The sequence below is a fragment of the Periplaneta americana genome, chromosome 6 (assembly GCF_040183065.1).
Source record: "Periplaneta americana isolate PAMFEO1 chromosome 6, P.americana_PAMFEO1_priV1, whole genome shotgun sequence".
Taxonomy (NCBI): domain Eukaryota; kingdom Metazoa; phylum Arthropoda; class Insecta; order Blattodea; family Blattidae; genus Periplaneta; species Periplaneta americana.
This window is the reverse complement of record NC_091122.1, coordinates 91,147,348-91,167,142: the sequence shown is the minus strand read 5'-3', so window position 1 is coordinate 91,167,142 and position 19,795 is coordinate 91,147,348. Positions and strand designations below refer to the sequence as shown.

The following is a 19,795-nucleotide window of genomic DNA, read 5'->3' as shown; positions in this document are numbered from 1 at the left end:
GGGGCAGTGGACTGTACCCACGTGTTAATAAAAAAAACTATACATGGGGATATATATATAAATAGAAAAGGAGTCCCTAGTATTAACGTGCAGGCTACATGCAATGGAAATGAGAGATTCACCAGCGTTAACGTCAGGTGGCCTGGTTCCGTGCATGATTCCCGTATATGGAGAAATTCTTTAAAAAAGTTCTTCTTGTTTCCAGTCCTTTTTAGGTCTGTTTTCGATTTCAATTGGCTTCTCATATTATTAATATTTTTCATAATCTGGTTTTCTATCATTTCCATGCCAAATTCCTGCTTTATTACTTCCCTGATGGATTCGACAGCTAGGGGAAGTCCATGTAATTTGGACCGGCGTGTAATTTGAATTGATTTGGATTTTGGTATTTGCAAGTTTGGTCAACTCCTGTCTCAGGTAGGAATAGCAAGACCGTTGAGAGTAACTTTCTGCCTGCAAGTTATTTTGCTGTTACATTCAAAGGTGAGGAGTGAGAAGAAAATAAGTTTATTAATCACAATCCTTAAAACCTTACACTCTGTCGAGATTGAGTGCTGTGTAGTTACTATTTGGATGTTTTGCTTGTTCAAGTATTGCAAAAATATAAAGATAACTTATACCATAGCTGCATTCGTCTATTTACAATATTTTTGTAATATTTGTTTATAAATGGAATATTTGCACGGTGTGTAACTTGAACCGACCACGATTGTGTAATTTGGACCACTGAAGCAATATTTTAATTTTTGCGCTAGTGGATGGTTTTACCTGTGATTCTGAGGACGATATTGAATAAAAGCTTTTAATATTTGACAGAGAGATAAATATTATATAAAGACATATACAATAACCCCATAATTCTGTTTTATATTCACAAACTTAGATACAGTCAGTTTCTTATATTGAAATAGTCTCTAATAAACACGAATGTAAAAAACTTTCGCCCATTTTTAATTTGTTCTGGAAGTCTGGCTGTGGATCTCGCAGTGCAATAGTTGTAAAAAGCGAGCCCATGAAGACTGTGCCGAAATTCGGGATGAAGTATATTATTATTATTATTATTATTATTATTATTATTATTATTATTAAAATATTTTAATATGATTTATTTAACAACACTCGCAACTGCAGAGGTTATACTAGCGTCGACGGTGTGCCGGAATTTTATCCTGCAGGAGTTCTTTTACATGTCAGTAAATCTACTGACATAAGCCTGTCACATTTATGTACACTTAAATGCCACCGACCTGGGCCGGGATCGAACCCGCAATCTCGAGCACAGAAGCCCAGCACTGTACCGACTACGTTACCGAAGCCGACTATTATTATTATTATTATTATAATTATTATTATTATTATTATTATTATTATTATTATTATTATGCTACGTGTGCAAAGGTATGTACAATATATCATAATGTTCCATTTTATTGTTTAGAATTACTTAAGTAAATTAAATTTCATTAAGGCAGTTTATATATACCAGTCCAAATTACACGATTTCCCGGTCCAAATTACATGGAAACACATTTTATTATAAACATTGTTTTTAAACAATTTATGACAATTATACCGGTATTAAGGCGGCCGGGTAGCTCAGTTGGTAGAGCAGCTGGCTACGGACTGGAAGGTCCGGGGTTCGATCCCAGGTGGTGACAGGATTTTTTCTCGTTGCCAAACTTTCAGAATGGCCCCGAGGTTCACTCAGCCTCCTATAAAATTGAGTACTGGGTCTTTCCCGGGGGTAAAAGGCGGTCAGAGCATGGTGCCGACCACACCACCTCATTCTAGTGCCGAGGTCATGGAAAGCAAGGGGCTCTACCTCCATGTCCCCCCAAGTGTCTTCATGGCATGTTACGGGGATACCTTTACATATACCGGTATTAATTTTTAGTTTCACCAAAGCATTCACTATACTAAATTTTGTTTATAAAATTTATAGAGATTTCATTGAAGTGGATGAAGTTATAAACGATTTAAGCCAAGTGATCTAAATTGCATGGACGTTTCCTACATGTTTTTTGCCCTTGCTGTCAGGGAGTTCTGATTTCTGAAGCACTTTTTTATGGACTTCAATAATTTGTACAAAACGTTTTTGTGCTTTCCTCCATTGTGGAACGTAAACTAAACTTTTAAGCCACTCCTCAGACCGAACACGTTGTGTTTGTTAAGATAGCCTATCTACTATTGCCAACCCTCTGATATGAAAAAGAGTCGGAAGTGCAGAAGGATGTAAATAAAGAAAAAACAAAAGTTGAACGAATACAGAGCAAATGCTCATGTCGCTGATCTTTTGCTCCGCCATTTGAAGATGTTTTTATTAATACAAACTAGCGACGCTGTGCTCGTGCTCATCAGGTCTTACTCACTAGGAGTTTCTCAGTTTTATTAATATGTCCCAATAATTCTAATGGATTCCAAAGCTGTAATGCAATCAATATCTTTAGACTGAAACTTAAAACAAGTACTATTCAAGAAATTATGAAATTTCTTAATCACTTACCCAGATTAAAATATTAAGCAACACAATGAGTTCCATCACACCTAGGAATATATGGTAACGAGATGGTAGACACCCTAGCATAAAGGAAGCGACTCTTTTCTAAACCAATTTAGTTCTGGATGCTCAAAAAATAAAGATGCTACTAAAGAAAAAGGTCCTGCAAAATTATAAATACACAACAATGAACACATGAGCCAAGATAAAAGTGTGTGTATTCTTAATAATCATAAACCACGGAAAGAGGTGGTGGCAGCATTGAGATTGAAAATAAGTATGACAGTTTAGCAGTCCACCTCTATGAAATAAACATCCTTACATAAGAAGAATGCGCACTATGTAGACAGCCAGGATTAAAAATGAATGCGACCACCTTCTCATCTGTAAGAAACTCAACATCACAAACAACAGACAGCTGATATATACTGCGTTTCATAATGTCTGACAGGCGACGTAAACATTGCCAGCAGAGGAAAGGAGAAGGATAACTGCTATTCAACCAATGGGAGAGTTTACAATCCAGGCTTACCTTGAAGTTGGGCGACCTGAAGCATTCTACCTCTGCCCAACTTCAAGATAAGCTTAGAATGTGACTTCTGACATTGGATGAATAGCAATTATCCTTCTTCTTTTCTCTGTCATCAATGTTTACGTCGCCTGTCTGACATTTTGGAATACAATATAGATCAATTGTACTGGGATGCTAGTTTTAAAATGAACTAGATGTTTTCAACTGGAAGGCTACTGGACGAAGAAGAGATTTCATTACTAATCACAAATAGCAACCGAGATCCAAAAAAGAATCAAATATGATTCACAATTACTCAGATTTAGTCTAGATAATCGAGACTACTGTATATGGAAAAGTAAATGTTATTTTTTAGTATAAAATGGCAGTAAAATAATCTTTAATAGGGCTAAAAAAAACGTAATTAATTGATGAACTAGTGGACTTACTCGTGTTAAATATGTAATATTCGTCCGGCTTACAGCTGTTTCAGTGCATCACGCACCATCATCAGAGCCTACTAGATCGCAGTGTCATCTCGAACTTCTCTGCCTGTTAGGAGGGTGTGTTTTATTCTTGGAATGTGTTGGATTGTGGAGTCGAATAGCGTGTGTGTACTGAAATTGATCTGTGTGTTGAGGATTTGATCAGGGTGTGTTTTAGTGTGTTTGTATATTTCGTATTGTTCTAGTGTGTTGAGTTTTTGGTTCTTGGGTTGTGTGTGTAGGATTTCCATGTCCGTATTTATGTTATTGTATGTATGGTTGGCATTGGTTATGTGATCGGCGTATGTAGATGTGTTGTGTCCTCTGGTTATAGCTTTAATGTGTTCTAGAACTAGAACAATACGAAATATACAAACACACTAAAACACACCCTGATCAAATCCTCAACACACAGATCAATTTCAGTACACACACACTATTCGACTCCACAATCCAACACATTCCAACAATAAAACACACCCTCCTAACAGGCAGAGAAGTTCGAGATGACGCCGCGATCTAGTAGGCTCTGATGATGGTGCGTGATGCACTGAAACAGCTGTAAGCCGGACGAATATTACATATTTAACACGAGTAAGTCCACTAGTTCATCAATTAATTATATTCAAGTGTTAAAAGTGGTGTACGCAAGATTCAAAAATGGATTAAATAGAACGATTTCTGCTGGCTGTAAAACTAGTTTATTACATGGTGATATTTTCAGAAAGATAAAAAATTAACGAATTTAATCTAATGCTATAATAGACACGTAGGAACTACTAATGTAGCCTAAACTAACCTCTTACTAACAACATATTCACTTTTGCAAAGTGCAGCTTATACAGTTTTAGCTCTCATCAAAGGGACCACAACTCAATTCCTGGCAAATCTTCTGAGATTTATGGTGTGCAAAGTTGCTGTAGGTCTGGTTTTCTCCTAGTGTTTTCAATTCCTCTGCTATTCTCAATCCACTATTTCTGTAGTTCCACCATACGAACATCTCATTGATCCTGTAGTTTACCACAAGTTTAGAATAAAAATTCCAGTTTACTACAGTATATTATTGAAAGAATTTATAATGTAGATTCATATCGAAGCTTATATGTTACAATTCACTTCTAAAACTTTTCTGTGTAACATTGTGTTCGTAGCTTGCCTCTGTGTGTAAGTATCACAGATAACATGGGCAACAATGATAGATTTTTAGACAGAAAAAGAATTAGTGATATACTGTATCTTCGTCAAATTTTGCTCTTTCTTTATTCATGAATAAAAACAGAATTCTATACGTGTGTTCTGAATCACTCCCATTTTCGATTCATGGTAATAGATGTACTCACAATGATGACTGTGGAGGACACAATTAAAAATCTCACTGACCTACTATTCTATGATTAACGATACCTGTTCAAATACATGTATGAGGTGTACAGATTTCTAACAGGTGTCAATGAAGCTGAGAGTAGTTAGGAAGAACCAGTGACTTAGTTGGCCACGTGTTCGACAATGGGAAATATTGAATGAAACATATCTCAGAGTATCTACCAAGATCGAACTCTGTCTTTCTGATGAGAAGGTATGGATAAAAGTATTTATAGCCAGGACAGTATTAATAAACATTGGTTTCTGAACTGTGACGCATGCACTCATAGCAGCTATTTTTTTTTATTTTAGGTTATTTTACGATGTTACGATTTTAGGTTATTTAGCATCTGCATGAGATGAAGATGATAATGCCGGTGAAATGAGTCTGGGGACCAGCACCGAAAGTTACCCAGCATTTGCTCATATTGGGTTGAGGGAAAACCCCGGAAAAAATCTCAACCAGGTAACTTGTCCTGACTGGGAATCGAACCCGAGCCACCTGGTTTCACAGCCAGACGTGCTAACCGTTACTCCATAAATGTGGACCATAGCAGCTAAGAAAGCATAATTTGAAGTAGAATTTTAGTTAAAAAAAACTGCCACAGGCATAATTTTCATACAAATAAAAACCAGACATTATTACCAAGGAAACAGTTTAAAAAATAAATTCAGGTAGAAATTTTGTAGACATATGACGAAAATGAAAGACATTCTCTATGTACAATACGCCATTTTATTTTTATGAGACAATAAGTGCCATTGCTTTGAGAGATCTTATTATAAACACAGCATTGAAAGACAAACCAGAGTAAGTAACTGCTGAGTGCTTTTAATTAACAATAAAACTGAAATATTTATGAGCATCATTAATAACAAGTTAAATTTTTAAAATTCCAAATGTGGGAGACTAAAAAGTTTGAGAAACATTCCCGTAGTATAATATAATGTGTTGTCTTGGTCTTTGTGGAAGTACAGAAAGTATTTTTCTCTTAGAAATTTAAAGAAGTCAAGACTACAAGCATAAGAACACCAATAAAATGACGTGTATATATTTTTTAACATTTACCATGTTTGTCAAAGAAAAGAAAAGAAAGAAAAAGCTCAAATGTTAAATTTTTCTAAGAAATTACATTATACTACAGTGTTATTTTCAAAAGTGTTTACCTCAGCTACAAAGTATCAACTGGCGACTTCATCAAATACTGTCTTCAAACAAGTCACATTCCCTTTTCTGCCGATTAAGCTTTGATATTAATGCAAAAACGTGATGGATAGATATTTCCATGGAAATTACGACTGTTCCCATAGTGACAGAACTTCCTAACCCCCATATACTACAGAATGTCAAGGAACTGTAAACAATCATAAAACTGTCAAATCTCTTCTTTCGATATTATTATTATATAGTTGTGCACATGCAGTCTTAAATTAAGATTTTCGAACGAAAAAAACAAACAATTTTTAAAAACTAGCAAGGAAGGAAGTTTACGCTGAAGAGAAATTAAATGCAACATTGAAAAGAAGAAATGTCAGAGTTGTTATTTTAACTTTTCCTAAAAAAATACAACCACAACTATTGAGTTCATATCGAATTCAAATACGTACACAATACATGCTAGACAGACAGAATATGAGCACGAAATTACAGATGGAAAAATCATAAAGATGCCACTTGGGAGACAAGAAAATGAAAAATAGCACAAATGCGAATGTAAAGTATGCATTGTAACCGTATTCATAAACAGTTCTGTTATTCGTATATCTTGGGCTTATTGGAAGAAGTTCGTTAACTACATAGAAAAGCAATGAGACGTACCAACTTTTTCCAATAAGTCCACGATGTTATTTCCACATTAGAATGGAAAATTGCAACTTCTGCAATAATTTCTCCATACAATCTAATTATAATTTGTGAGTACAAAGTATAGATGTTTCAAAACATCACAGAAAAGGTTTTTTTATAATTACCAAGGGCTATACATTTCGTAGTTAGTATTGTTTATAGGCTACTGAATTGAAGAATTTAAGTTAATTTAACTAGCAGAGTATAAACACGTTATTTTATGATGAAGAATGGCTAGAATAGAGAAAAATTCTCTCCGGCACCAGGATTCGAACCTGGATTTTCAGCTCTACGCGCTGATGCTTTATTCACTAAGCCACACCGAATTCCAGTTTTGATGCCAGATCAAATCCCCTCAGTTTAAGTTCTACCTCTCAGTTTTCCCTTTGGTTGCCTACCCTCATGTTCTGTGTCACAATATGTGACATTAGCACAATGTCCAACGCACTATGTACAGAGGTACACTCATTACAGTGACTAAGTGGCCGGAATCGGATGGGATTAGCGCAGTCTTGAATCACTAGTGATTACTTACGCATATCATATTATGATGTACTGAAGATAATGCAGAATTCCTGCACGGAAATATCATATGTACTTCGGTACATCATAATAATACATTATTTTATGCTTATATAACAGTACATTATTCTTACATTACTGTGCTTCCAAATGCTAACTTCATTTGTAAAGTACAATTTAGATATTTTTCTAATGTGACTCTTAAATTTGTCTTTCTCTCTCTTTTTTACTATCCAACAGTGAGTAAGATTCAGATAGTAAATTAAAAAAAAATCTCGAGAAATTAATAATGCAACACTCATAATCACGAACTTTTTCCTAGCAAAGTAGTCCTTAGATATATATTTCCAACAGAAACCATATTCTATATAGTTACTTAATTATAGAATTTCGTGTTTATAAATCTCAAAGGCCTATTATTCATATTGCAATTAATATGTTCACAAGCTTAAGATCCATTTGAGAATAGTATTTAGTCACAAAAAGTTATCTAGTACAGACAGTTCAAAATGAATCTTAAAATACAGAGTTACGAAAAATTTGGTTCATTCTGTATAAACACGAACAAACACATATGTAAGAAATATATTTTTTTTTTATCCAGCCACCAGGTTGTCTTTTCGACATTTCTGGTCTTCTCTCCTGGCCATGGCTTAATTGTAACCCACTTCTGAGGTTGGGGCGCCTGGAAGGTGGAGTTACATTACCCCGATGATGTGATAGGATGATTATGATAATGTGGTGCCAGGAGAGGTCTTAAATCTAAACTTAACCTAAATTCCAGACCATGGACGAACACAGGAATAATCCCCTTTAAGGAAAAATTCCTGTGCTCTAACCGGGAATCGAACCCGGGACCTCATGAACTATAGTTCGGAAGCTCTGTCCACTAGACCATGAGGCTGGTCATATTCATATGTTAGAAAGCGAAATACACTACCAAAATTGAAGATACAACAAATCTCACTACCAAAGTTGAAGATACAACAAATCTATAAACCTGTACTGTGTAGGAAACCGTGGAAACAAATGGTGGAGTTGCATTTTCACCTAGCTCATTGACGTTTGTGTGCAGAATGCATGGCAACTACAAAGAGTAGATGAGCCTACAATGTCACAACTAGAATTTAGACGGCAAATTGCAATTTATTACTGCAATTACTACGGAGAAAGGCCAGCAGGACCAGGACAGACACGCAAAGGGAAATTTGAAGGAAATGCCTATGAGACTTTGCGATATGATGATGTAAACCACTGGCCAGCACCAACTGATAAGAAAAGACGATGCGCTGGTGAAACCTGCTCCACTATTGGTCGAACAAAGTGCACAAAATGTGACATAGGACTGTGCCTCAAATGCTTCAAAACTTATCACACCAAGGAATAAATATCTACATTTGACAGTTACGTTACAGATAATGTGCAAAATATGCTTGTCATGGATTATAATTATGATGTTATAATTTGTCGATATAAATTTCTGTCGTGTTAACTACACTCTGTAATGTAACATAAAATATATTAAATTTCCATAAACAATTCTTGGATTACGTACAAATTTAATAAATAGTGAATATGAATCATATTTATTTCACTACTTTTTTCTTCCCCTGTATAACCCAGCGTTGCCATATGGCAACAAGCTCTCCCTGCCCAACGACCCAACCTCAAGTTAAATGAAGACCATTTTTTCAAGTTAAATGAAGACCATTTTTATATTTCTTATGTTCCCCCAAGCTGATCTGTAACAAAAAATATCCCATTCAAAATAAAAATTATTCTGGGACATACCGGGTTAATTTCAGACAAATATGAGAGCGACTTCATTAATGCAACAAATCAAAGGTGTCTCTTAAAAACATTAATACGTGAACAATGTGAAAGTGTTGGTAATAGTGGTGACTTTACAGTGTGTGATTGCGAACATTCCACAAGTATGCTAGTTTCTAGAGCCACAACTACATTGGCTAATATTCTAAAATGAAACAAGATAATATTGTCGGTGCTTCAGGAACAAGAAGAAAATTGCAGACTTTCATTAAAAAAAAAAACAGGTACCGATAACAGTGTGTATTTAAATGACATCTCATGAATAATTATACTGCTTCTACAACAACGAAAACGTTTCCAGACAACTTAAAAAAATGTTTTTAGCGCTCAAAGCTTAACTGTGATTTTCCGATCATTACTGGACAATGACTATCAGTGTTAATGCTATATAACTCTTTGTGTACATTCTATATGTCTTAAGCTATGCATAGACAGTCTTGGTTCATTTTCGACAAGAAAGTGACATCCATCATTCTTGCAGTGGACTCTTCAATTGTGGACAATAAAAACATGAGTTGAAAAAAAAATGTTCGGTTCAGACTAAATATGTAATAAGAATAACTGATTGCTATATATATATTACCTATTTTTGGCTCCAACATGCAAAAGAGAGACAGAGAATCTTCATTAATTGAGGTTTCATCTCTTACATTCCAGCTTAAAACTGTGCGAGGAAATATGGCCATTGGTCCCAGCACATACATACCATTATTCAGACGAAACCCAACCTGTAACAAAACATTATTTGCATCAGCACAAAGCAGTCAAAATGCAACTTCTAATGTGCTTGTAAGTGGTAAATGGTTATTCTTTAAACAGTCTTCTAAGATTCATGCTGTTATTCAACAGTATTGGCAGAGGTGGGTTGGCGGTGTTAGTAGTGATGGCAATGTAGCAGCGAAATGAAAAACGCAAAATTTTCAATGACACTACCTGGAATATATCTGTAGTATGATAGTACATCAAGAATTAAATTAAGATTCTGGCTAATTCCTAATCTATGATTTTTACAATGTTGTTATACTTTGACGTGTACAAAGTTGAAAGTAATGGACTCATTTTTGGAAGAACCCATCAAATAATGGTACTTCAGTGTACATTGAATAATTCCCTCCAATGGCCCAAACAGGAAAGTTAGTGGAAAATGTGGACCATGCATGAATTCATAAGCCATTTTTCTGTGGGAAAGCCAGGAACTGAGACAGTCTGGTTTTGGAGACATAATACTTCACTGAATGGTTTTATAGGGGCTCTTAGCTGTTCACTGTTGGCTGACACTGATTCCCAGCCAGAGGTATGTGCGAGGATGTTTATGGGTATGTAAAAAAATTTGACTAATGTCGGGAAAAGATAGATATGGCAACAGTGTAAGACAAAATATAAGCCAAAAGTTCTAAAATTAGTTCAGTGTTTGGTGAGTGGTAGTCTGGGCTTTCTTTGTTATTTAACCTGGAGAAAAGTCCATGTACCTTCGTTTTGTTATTCTTGAGGATGGTGGAAAGTCTCTCCTTTAACAGTGTTGTGAACATGCCACAGCAGCACACATACTCGGTGGCACGCCCCTTTGTACACTCTACTGATTCACCAACATTCCAGTGCTGTTACAATGGTACCATTATACAGAGTGATTCAAAAGTCGCGCGACATAGGACATCTCCATTAATAACACTAGCCTGCGAATTTCAACTTTGTGTTTGTTGCCTAAACTAAGTAATGTGATTTTATATAATGTCGATGTGCTGAATCCGAATTTTCAATCCGTTTGCTTCTATCACGTCAGGTTTTTTTGCAAAATCACTTTAAATGTATTGTATAATTACGTGAATTTCATCACAAACTTTTTCATTTCAATTTTTTATTTCAAATTCAAAAACAATATTTAAAATACACAACTTTCTAAATTATGTGTATGGTTGTTCATACATGTCACTAGAGTGTTTTTGCTTTGTTTTGTCTTGTTTACTTCACTATTGGATGTTTAAATTAGCACAATGTATCACACAAAAATTACACCATTTGCTTCTTAGTTGAGAAAGTCCTCCTGTTCCTCTTTCTTTTATCTCTTCAGATATTTCATGCTTTAACATCCAACAATAATCACCAAGCATACTGATGCTCCCGCGTCCCTGGTACCTCCTTTCGAACTCCTGCAGATCCTTGTGAAATCGTTCATCTTACTCTTAGCTGAAAAATCATACATATATGTACATATGTACTTAAAACAGCTTCCTTCCTTATTTAAAGCTTTTACAAGCTGTTTCATTAAGCCAAGCTTGATGTGGAGAGATGGCAGCACAACTTTAGAAAAACTCACAAGGCTTTGGCGCACAACATTCTTACAACCGACTTCCAGATTTTGTCGAGGTGACCAGTCTTTCATAGTCCAGTGAGCAACTCGTGCCCTACTCTCCCACAGGCAAAGAATGCATGGAAATTTGGTAAAACCAGATTGTTGACCCAGCAACATAGTAAAAACTTTGAAATCATCACAAACTTGCCAGTTGTGTTCCTATAGTCTAGTCGGAATAACAGCAGTTGCAAATTTGTGTATGATTTTTTGAAGATCACTGAATAGGCAACGGGCACTGAACCAAACCGTTATGAAGGAGGAAATCCTTTAAACTTCGCTTGGAAGCATCCATGAACAGTCTCCATTCACTTAGGTCATAGTTTGGAAGTCCAAGTTTTAGCATAAATTCTTTCACATTACTGCAATATAGGTTTCAAGATTATCATCTTCGGAGAAAAAGTATTTAAAACCTATTTCACGTTGTCAATACCAATAGAATGATCTTTGTTAAAAATTTTCTGGTCGCTCAGGAATTGGTACACTAGGCACAGGTAAAATGGCTGACCGAACAACTGAATACACGATTTGATTTTTATGTTTAGAATCGTACCCCTTCACATCACACGAACAGAAGTAACAGTCATTACTATGGCTCGACTGCTCTCTCCAAACCATAGGTACTCCAAAAGATAGCAATGGTCTTCTCCAATTGATCAAATGACGAAGTTCTTCAGTGCATACTCTACATACTTTGTGTGGTGCCCAAGCTTTACTTTGGTCTCCAAGTTTGATTCCAAAATAGGCATGGTATGACTTTTTCACAAAATCTGTAATATTACACCTCTGCTTAGGCAATGTGTATATACTACATAAGTTATACAACAAAAGTGGTCTGGATTATTTAGACATCCTCGCTGCGACATGGTAAATACTTTCTTACTGAACTAAAAACTTTCAACATTCTACTCCACGATAAAGCTTCAAATTGATTTCGTTTCGTTTCCAGATGAAATGCAGACTAATGAAATGTGAAAGAAACTAGACGAGTTGAGTTCAGTCTCTCCCCAAGGAGTGGCTGACATTTCTATCTTTCACAAATAAAAATAATGACAAGGCTGCACGTTATTTCACCCTAACGTCCTTATGTGCTTGCACCCCCTATCTGCTAACAAACATCCAGTGTCCTTGGTGTTCAGTATAAACACCTTAAAATATGTTGAATACATTTGGTTTTCATATCCTAACATACTAAACCTACATATATTAAAGTATTACATTTTAAATAATTACGCTATAAATTGTAATATATTATAAGAAAATTAAAATAACAAAAAAATGGTACGTGATAGAAACTTTTTGGCTTTGAATTTGATTTCAGCATGCTAAAAATACCCTAAAAACATTAAAACTTTGGAGGCAGGAATTTCATCGCAGACTAGTGTAATGTAAGTACAAAAAATAGTTTCAAATAAATGTTTTAGATATTGATATGTGTAGTTCATATGCAAAATTTAAAGAAAATCGTAAGATCCATTTTTGAGAAAATTGCAACAAACATGATCGTGTTTCAAGTAAAGTACCAGTTTCGTTGAGGAAAACGCATCCAAAACTTAGGTGTCACATTTCTGGAGGGTACAAAACTTAAATTAGAAATGTGGTTTGGGTTGTGTGCCGTAATTAATAATTTGTATTTTTTTGTGATAACAGGTGAGTAAGTTGAGAGTCACAATGGCAAACTGAAATATTTTAGCGCTTGAACTTTCACGACCTGTGTAATTGTTCCACATGCACACTAATGGAGTAAGTGTTCAAATTAATGGCCATTTTGTTGAAGGCACATCCATACACGGTTGAGGTAACTGCTCCGCACATTACGTAACACTGCAGGTGTTATTTGTGCACATTCTCTCCTGATATTTTCCTGTAGTTCATCCAATTTTCTGGCCTGTTGCTGTAAACTACAGACTTGAGATGTCCCCAGAGAAAAAAGTCAAGTGGCTTTAAATCTGATGACTTAGGCGTCCATTTCACTGGATCCCTGCGACTGATCCAACACCCATGGATAACTTCATTCAGCAATTCGCGGACTGTGAATCTGAAATGTGGTGGTGTTTCATCCTGCTGAAAGAAAAACTCACGTCTTCTTTCTAGGGACAGATCATCCAAGTAGGGCAGCAGTGTAGCCTCGAGATGCTATCTGTACAGTGGAGCAGTGAGCTGTTGTTCAGAAACACGGGACCGATGACAACATCCCCATGTATGCCACACCACATTTAATCTTGGGTCAAACTGATTATGAGCCTCTACAGCTATGTGGGGATTCTCGGTTGCCCAGTACACAGCGTTATGTCGATTCACTGTTCCATTCAAATGGAAACAGGCCTCATCGCTCTAACAAATATCAGCTTCAAGGTTTGGCTGGTACATTCGTCGTTCAAGAAACCACTCACAAAACTGCACCCGCATATCTGTGTCATCCCGATGCAGTTCCTGCACAAAGTGCATATGATAGGAATGGAAATTATTGACAGATAGTATCCTGGACACGGGCGCTTGACTGGGGTCACATTCTTGTGCCACTTCCCTGGTTGACCGTGATGGACTGACTACCAGCTTAGCTAGTACACTAGCTGCGTTTTCATCCTCTGTTGCTGTACGAGACCACCCTGAACATTTTTTGTCGTGGATACTGCCTGCTTATCTTGAAATGTTCCAGTAAACGATCAATGCTTCCGTGATGTGGGGTAGTTGATCTGGATGCCGTCTGTGATATTCTTCTGCTGCTTCCCGTAGACTCAGGCCTCCCACATGGATGAGAACCATTTCCACCCTCTCAGGAATTGTGTACATTGTCTGTTGCTACCCAGTTCACTGGTGAAACTAGCACTTACTCACCTGTCTACACAAAAAACACAATTTATTAATTAAGGTGCATGACCCAAACCACATTTTTAGTTTAAGTTTCGTACGCTCCAGGGATGTGACACCTCAATTTTGGATGCATTTTCCCTAACCAAACTGATACTTTACTTGAAACACGAACATGTTTATTGCAATTTTCTTACGACTTTCTTTAAATTTTGCACATGAACTACACGTACCAATATCTAAAACATTTATTTGAAACTATTTTTTGTACTTACACCAATAACGGAGATGTCCTATGTCGCGCGACTTTTAAATCACTCTGTGTATACCCAGTATAAGCAATCAATTCAATGAGCAGTGTTCATTGAGTGAGTTCTTCTGCAAATTCGGTATTTTTGTCATAGTTTTAAGTTAAGTTTTAAAGTGATTTTTTAATTTGAATATTGTCAGCAGCTGAAAACTGCACAGAAAGAAAAGCATAATGTGAAAAGTGATCTATCACCAAGAATTATTTCTCAAGACACATCTAACACTTTCGTAAATAACAATGAAAAGGCACAGTCTTCAGTTCTTCGAACAGGTAAAAGAGAAAGTATTGTGATTAACACATGAAGTATGGGTTTTCGTATATAGAAGTTGAGGATTCTCCTATGCCCTAGTATGTAATATGTGGAAAAGAATTATCCGACAGCATTAGCTCATCTTCACTCTTGTAGTATTTACAACAAAACATGCCAGTTACACAAACAAGGAATGCAGTGTTTTCAACTCCTAGTAGAACATCAGAATATGATATCATACTAATCACCAGCTAACAAAGATGATGAAAATGCTGTTCAAGCCTCCTCTTGTATTAGTTATCATATTGCTAGATGTGGTAAGAATCATATTACACCTGAGAATTTAATTTCTCTTTGTATAAAAGATGCCAGTCTGCAAATGCTTGGAATACAACATGTGCAGAAACGTATTTCGAGCAATACATTATCTCAAATAATTCAGAATATGTCTGATAATTTTGAGACAACAGGAATAGCATTAAAAATAATATATTCATCATTACTATTCAAGTTAATGAAAGCACAGATGTTACTAATTACGCTGTTCTGTTGTTATTGCAAGATATCTGAAAGACAACAAAGTTGAAGAAAACTTTTTCCTTTGTCATCCTCTGTCAGAGCACACAAGAGATGAGGATATATCAGGTAGAACGGGACTAAACAGAGTCCTTTTGAGAGATGAATCAGGGAGAGGAATTAAACATAAGTTTAGTATCAATGTGGCTGTTTGTGAACGGTTTTTTTAGGTATTTACACAAATAAAAACAAATATAATATGGTAATACTGAAACACATGTTCACGTAACAGTAATGGTTGAGTCGCAAAATTATGTATGTAACTGCATAAAAGGTTCAGTAGTCTAACTTGTCCTACAGGGACACTGTGGCTGTACATTTCCTCCTTTTCACTATGATTTTGCTTCTACCATCACTGAGTGCGTGGTTGCCATGTCTTCCTGTCACACACTTTGTTATCGATCTTCAATGAAATTATGGTAAACCATCAATGCTACGCAACCAGTAAAGGACACATTTACTGGTATTTGGTATTTGCTGTACAAAATCCCCCCCAACATCACTTCTCCATCTCCCGATTTCCTGCAATGTACATTCCAAAATTCAACTAAAAACGTAACTTTCCTCAAAATTCGTTTACAAAAGACAACAATGATATTAAGACTTTTATGTTTAATTCACTTTCCTGTGTCATCTCTCAAAAGGACAGTATTTAGTCTTTTCTACTCTGTATTTAATGATAATGATTTATTTAAAAGGAAAGTAACGGAGTGTGGACTGTGCATTGATAGAGGCAAGTCTGTGTCAGGATTTTACTCCAATATTTGCGGTTGTGTCATGAAGGTACTAATATAACCTGGAGTCACTGCTGCATCCACAGATAAAGCTTCGCATTTAAATTAGTGAATTAAAAGTTGTTCTTGATAATGCTGTTAAAATGGCTAATTTAAAATCAAAGTTCACAAACTTAAAGATTTTCAAAACATTGTATACAGAGATTATGAGTCTTCATTCTAAACTGCTCCTTCATATAGAAGTAAGGCAGCTTACTTGTGCTCAGATGTTCAAACTTAGACATGAGGTCCCATTCTTTGCAATTTACTTCGAAGTTAAATAACTGTGTTGGCTTCAGGCCCTCGCATACTTATCAGATATTTTTCTACAAATAAACAATCTTCAGAATAGCTCGATAATACAAAATTGCATCTACATGTATTAAGAAAGGTTAACCTGAGGTATTTCAAATTCTGCATAATTTTTTTTTCTGACAAAATAACTGAACACTTAAAAGGACTAAAAACATCTTTCAAGAAATATTTTTCTAAACCTGAAGTTGCATCCAAATTATTAATAATGAAAAAGGCCAAGTTGATCGAATTTCAAATTGATAGGCCTACAACTCTAAGAGTTGAATTCAGAGGAAAGCTCGTTAATTAATTTTTGGTCAGACATCAGTACAGAATAAGAACAACTTTCTGATAAGCGTTAAAGTTTATGTTGCTAGTTACTAATAAAGAGCTGGTGAAGATAGTCTTCTCTTCTTATAGCTTTACAAAAACTAATACCATATAGTAAGCTGATTGCAATTTCAGATTCAAGACTATATCTGAATATTACATCAGGTGAACCTGATTTCATAAAACCATTTATCTTAAACAAGCTCAAGAATTGCACACTGAATACTTGTTGTGAACAAAATATTGTTGTGAGTTATATAAAAATTATTTAAATTGCAAAACATACTAGATTAAAGTTATTCAGTTGTTAATAAATTAAATGTAAAAAGTGTAATGTATTAATGTGATGAAGTTTCTTATGTAATCTGTAATGTATAAGGGTCACTCCAAAAGAAATGCACGACATTTTCTTTAATTCAATTTCTGTTCTACACCTTTGCAATTTATGGAGATCATAGAAGCATCCTCCATACTTGTATTCAAATTTAATTCAATCCATCCCCATGAGTGGCACCGTCATAGCACTCCTTCAAGATGGCGCTTGACATTCGTAAAAATCAACATGCTGTTAGAATGTTCCTGTGTTATGAGAACGAGACAGTAAGAAACATTCACAAGAGGTAAAAAGGTGTATGGAGATGCCGCTGTTGATCACAGTACAATTAGTTGAGGGGGAAGCAGATTATCTGGTGAAAGAGGGCTCACCAATATTCGTGATTCTCCTCGCAGCAACACACTGCACAAACTCCTGACAATGTGCGTAACAGTGAAAGAAATATCACTCAAAGCTGGATTAGGAGTAGCGAGTGTACGCAGAATAGTAAAATAGTTGAGGTTGAAAAAGGTTTGTGTCAGGTGGGTTCCGAAGATGGTGACAGAAGCCCACAAAGAGACCCAAAAAACAGTATACAGTTACATTTTGAAACAGTATGAGAATGGTGGAGAAGACTTCCTTACAAGAAATGTAACAGGAAATGAAACATGGCTGCACCATTTTGAACAGGAGACAAAAAGGCAAACAATGCAGTGGTACCATGCAAACTCATCCAAAAAGAAAAAATTCAAAACTACGCCTTCAGAATGAAAAGTTATGACTACTGTTTTTTTGATTCAGGACTCTTATTTGTGGACATCATGCCACAAGGAACTACTATTAATTCTGACGTGTATGTGGCAACTCAAAAGAAACTTTAAACTCGACTCCATCATTTTGACATCGGGAGAAGCAGGATATTTTGCTGTTGCATGACGACATCCAGCCACATGTCAGTCACAAAATCATGGACGAGGTCAGAAAATTTGGACGGACATTGAAACATCTACCATACAGCCCTGATATGTCACCATGCGATTACAATCTCTTTGGTAAACAGAAGGAATCCCTTTGTGGAATGGGATTTGAAGATGACTCCATCGTGAATGCTGCTAAACAGTGGCTCAAAAATGTTGATCCAGACTTTTATTGTGTGGGTATACAGCCCTTAGTTCCAAAGTGCTCTAAGCCAATTGAAAGGGTCGGGGATTATGTGGAAAAGTGATACATTGTACCTAAAGGATGTATCTACATTCTGTAAAAATAGCAAAGCTGTAGGATAAAAATTGAATTAAAAAAATGTTGTGCATTTATTTTGGATTGACTCTCGTATTAATTCGAATTCATTGTACCTTTATAGAGTTTTGATTGTAAATATGTGCACTGTTTGTTCACAACCTATCAATTATAAGCATTCTGCTAATTTGAAAGGGTAAAGTTTATGGAAATGGGTTGCACAGTGATACATAAGTGAAGGAAGGTTGCGAAATATTACTCTTCTGAATTAAGTCTGTGCATGGAAGCAATGTGAATTACGATGTTATAGTGCATGTCCCCTGCATCTCACTATTCCTCTCTTAGTGTGCTGGTCCACTGGCTGCCTAGCAGCGCCATGGGCTTCCCCTCACCAGACACAGATTTAATTTGGTCGCACAGTATTGCTTAACAAGATCAGTATAATGTCCATATACGAATGTCAGGTATAATGTCTGTGTTAACACTTTTTGCTTTCATTAAAGTTATCTTCTATCATTTTCTTTAGGTCCAAGTTACACAACCATAGAGAACAACGGGTAATATAACTGTTTATAAATTCTAACTTTCAGGTTTTTTGAGATTGGGATAAAATGGCTTCAAAAGTTGACCTGCTGCAATCATACAATGTCACTGCATCTGTTAACAATGACAGTACTCATTGGTCTTCAACATCATTTGGATATAATGTTTTCAATTCCTAATTAACAAAATACACAATACTTTTAGAATTTGCTTTCTGAACTTCTTTTGAATATAAAAAATGGGCCTTTCTTGAAACATTTACATCCATTTTCTATGGCTATTATAAGAACTGCAATTTCCTTACTTTCGAACGCAGAAATAAATGCAGTATTGCTGAGTGAGTAGTCATATAAAGAAAAAAGGCAAAAGGTACATATAAAAGCAAAGAAGGGCAAAAAAGTACTTATTCAAGCAAAAAAGGCGTAAATGGCAAAAAAAAAAAAAAAAAAAGGCAAAATCTAACTTCATCAGAATGCTTCATTTCTCATGATTCATGCTCATCTACTAAAAGCCTTTAAATATGAACATTCAAATAAAATAAGCATTTTCCTAAACATCCGATGTCTAGTGATGAGTGTTTCGCTGACATGTTGACATCCTTCTGCTGCTTCCCCTATTCAGCTGACTTCTGTGATGAGTTACTGTGCATAATCATTCTTACAAATGCAATTTATTTTTCAAACCAAGATATTAAAATAAAATCACTTTAATAATACAGTGATCAATATTATAAATTTTACAAGTTTTTGGTGAACAGAAAAAGATAATATGTCAATGAAAATTAGCACTCATTAATTTCGGAATATATAATTTATTTCTTTCACGTGTTAAAACTAGGTTACCTTGTTGACTAGTTTCAGTCTGTTGTAGGCTATCCTCAGAACTTGGTGGTCAATTTTTTCGCGCCTTCTGATTGCTCTTCCTGTGGGGGTGTGTTTGTGTAGTGTAATGTGGAGTCA

The 19,795-nt window shown here is 35.7% G+C and overlaps 1 protein-coding gene across 1 annotated transcript in view; it reads right to left on the bottom strand.

Moving 5' to 3' along the window:
- The window catches only part of LOC138701489 (NADH dehydrogenase [ubiquinone] 1 alpha subcomplex assembly factor 3), a 45,476-nt gene that overhangs the window by 6,791 nt on the left and 18,890 nt on the right, over positions 1 to 19,795 (bottom strand). Inside the window, exon 3 of the mRNA XM_069828405.1 lies at positions 9,637 to 9,781. Coding sequence (XP_069684506.1) covers positions 9,637 to 9,781 — 145 coding nt within the window. The remainder of the gene's footprint in view (positions 1 to 9,636; positions 9,782 to 19,795) is intronic.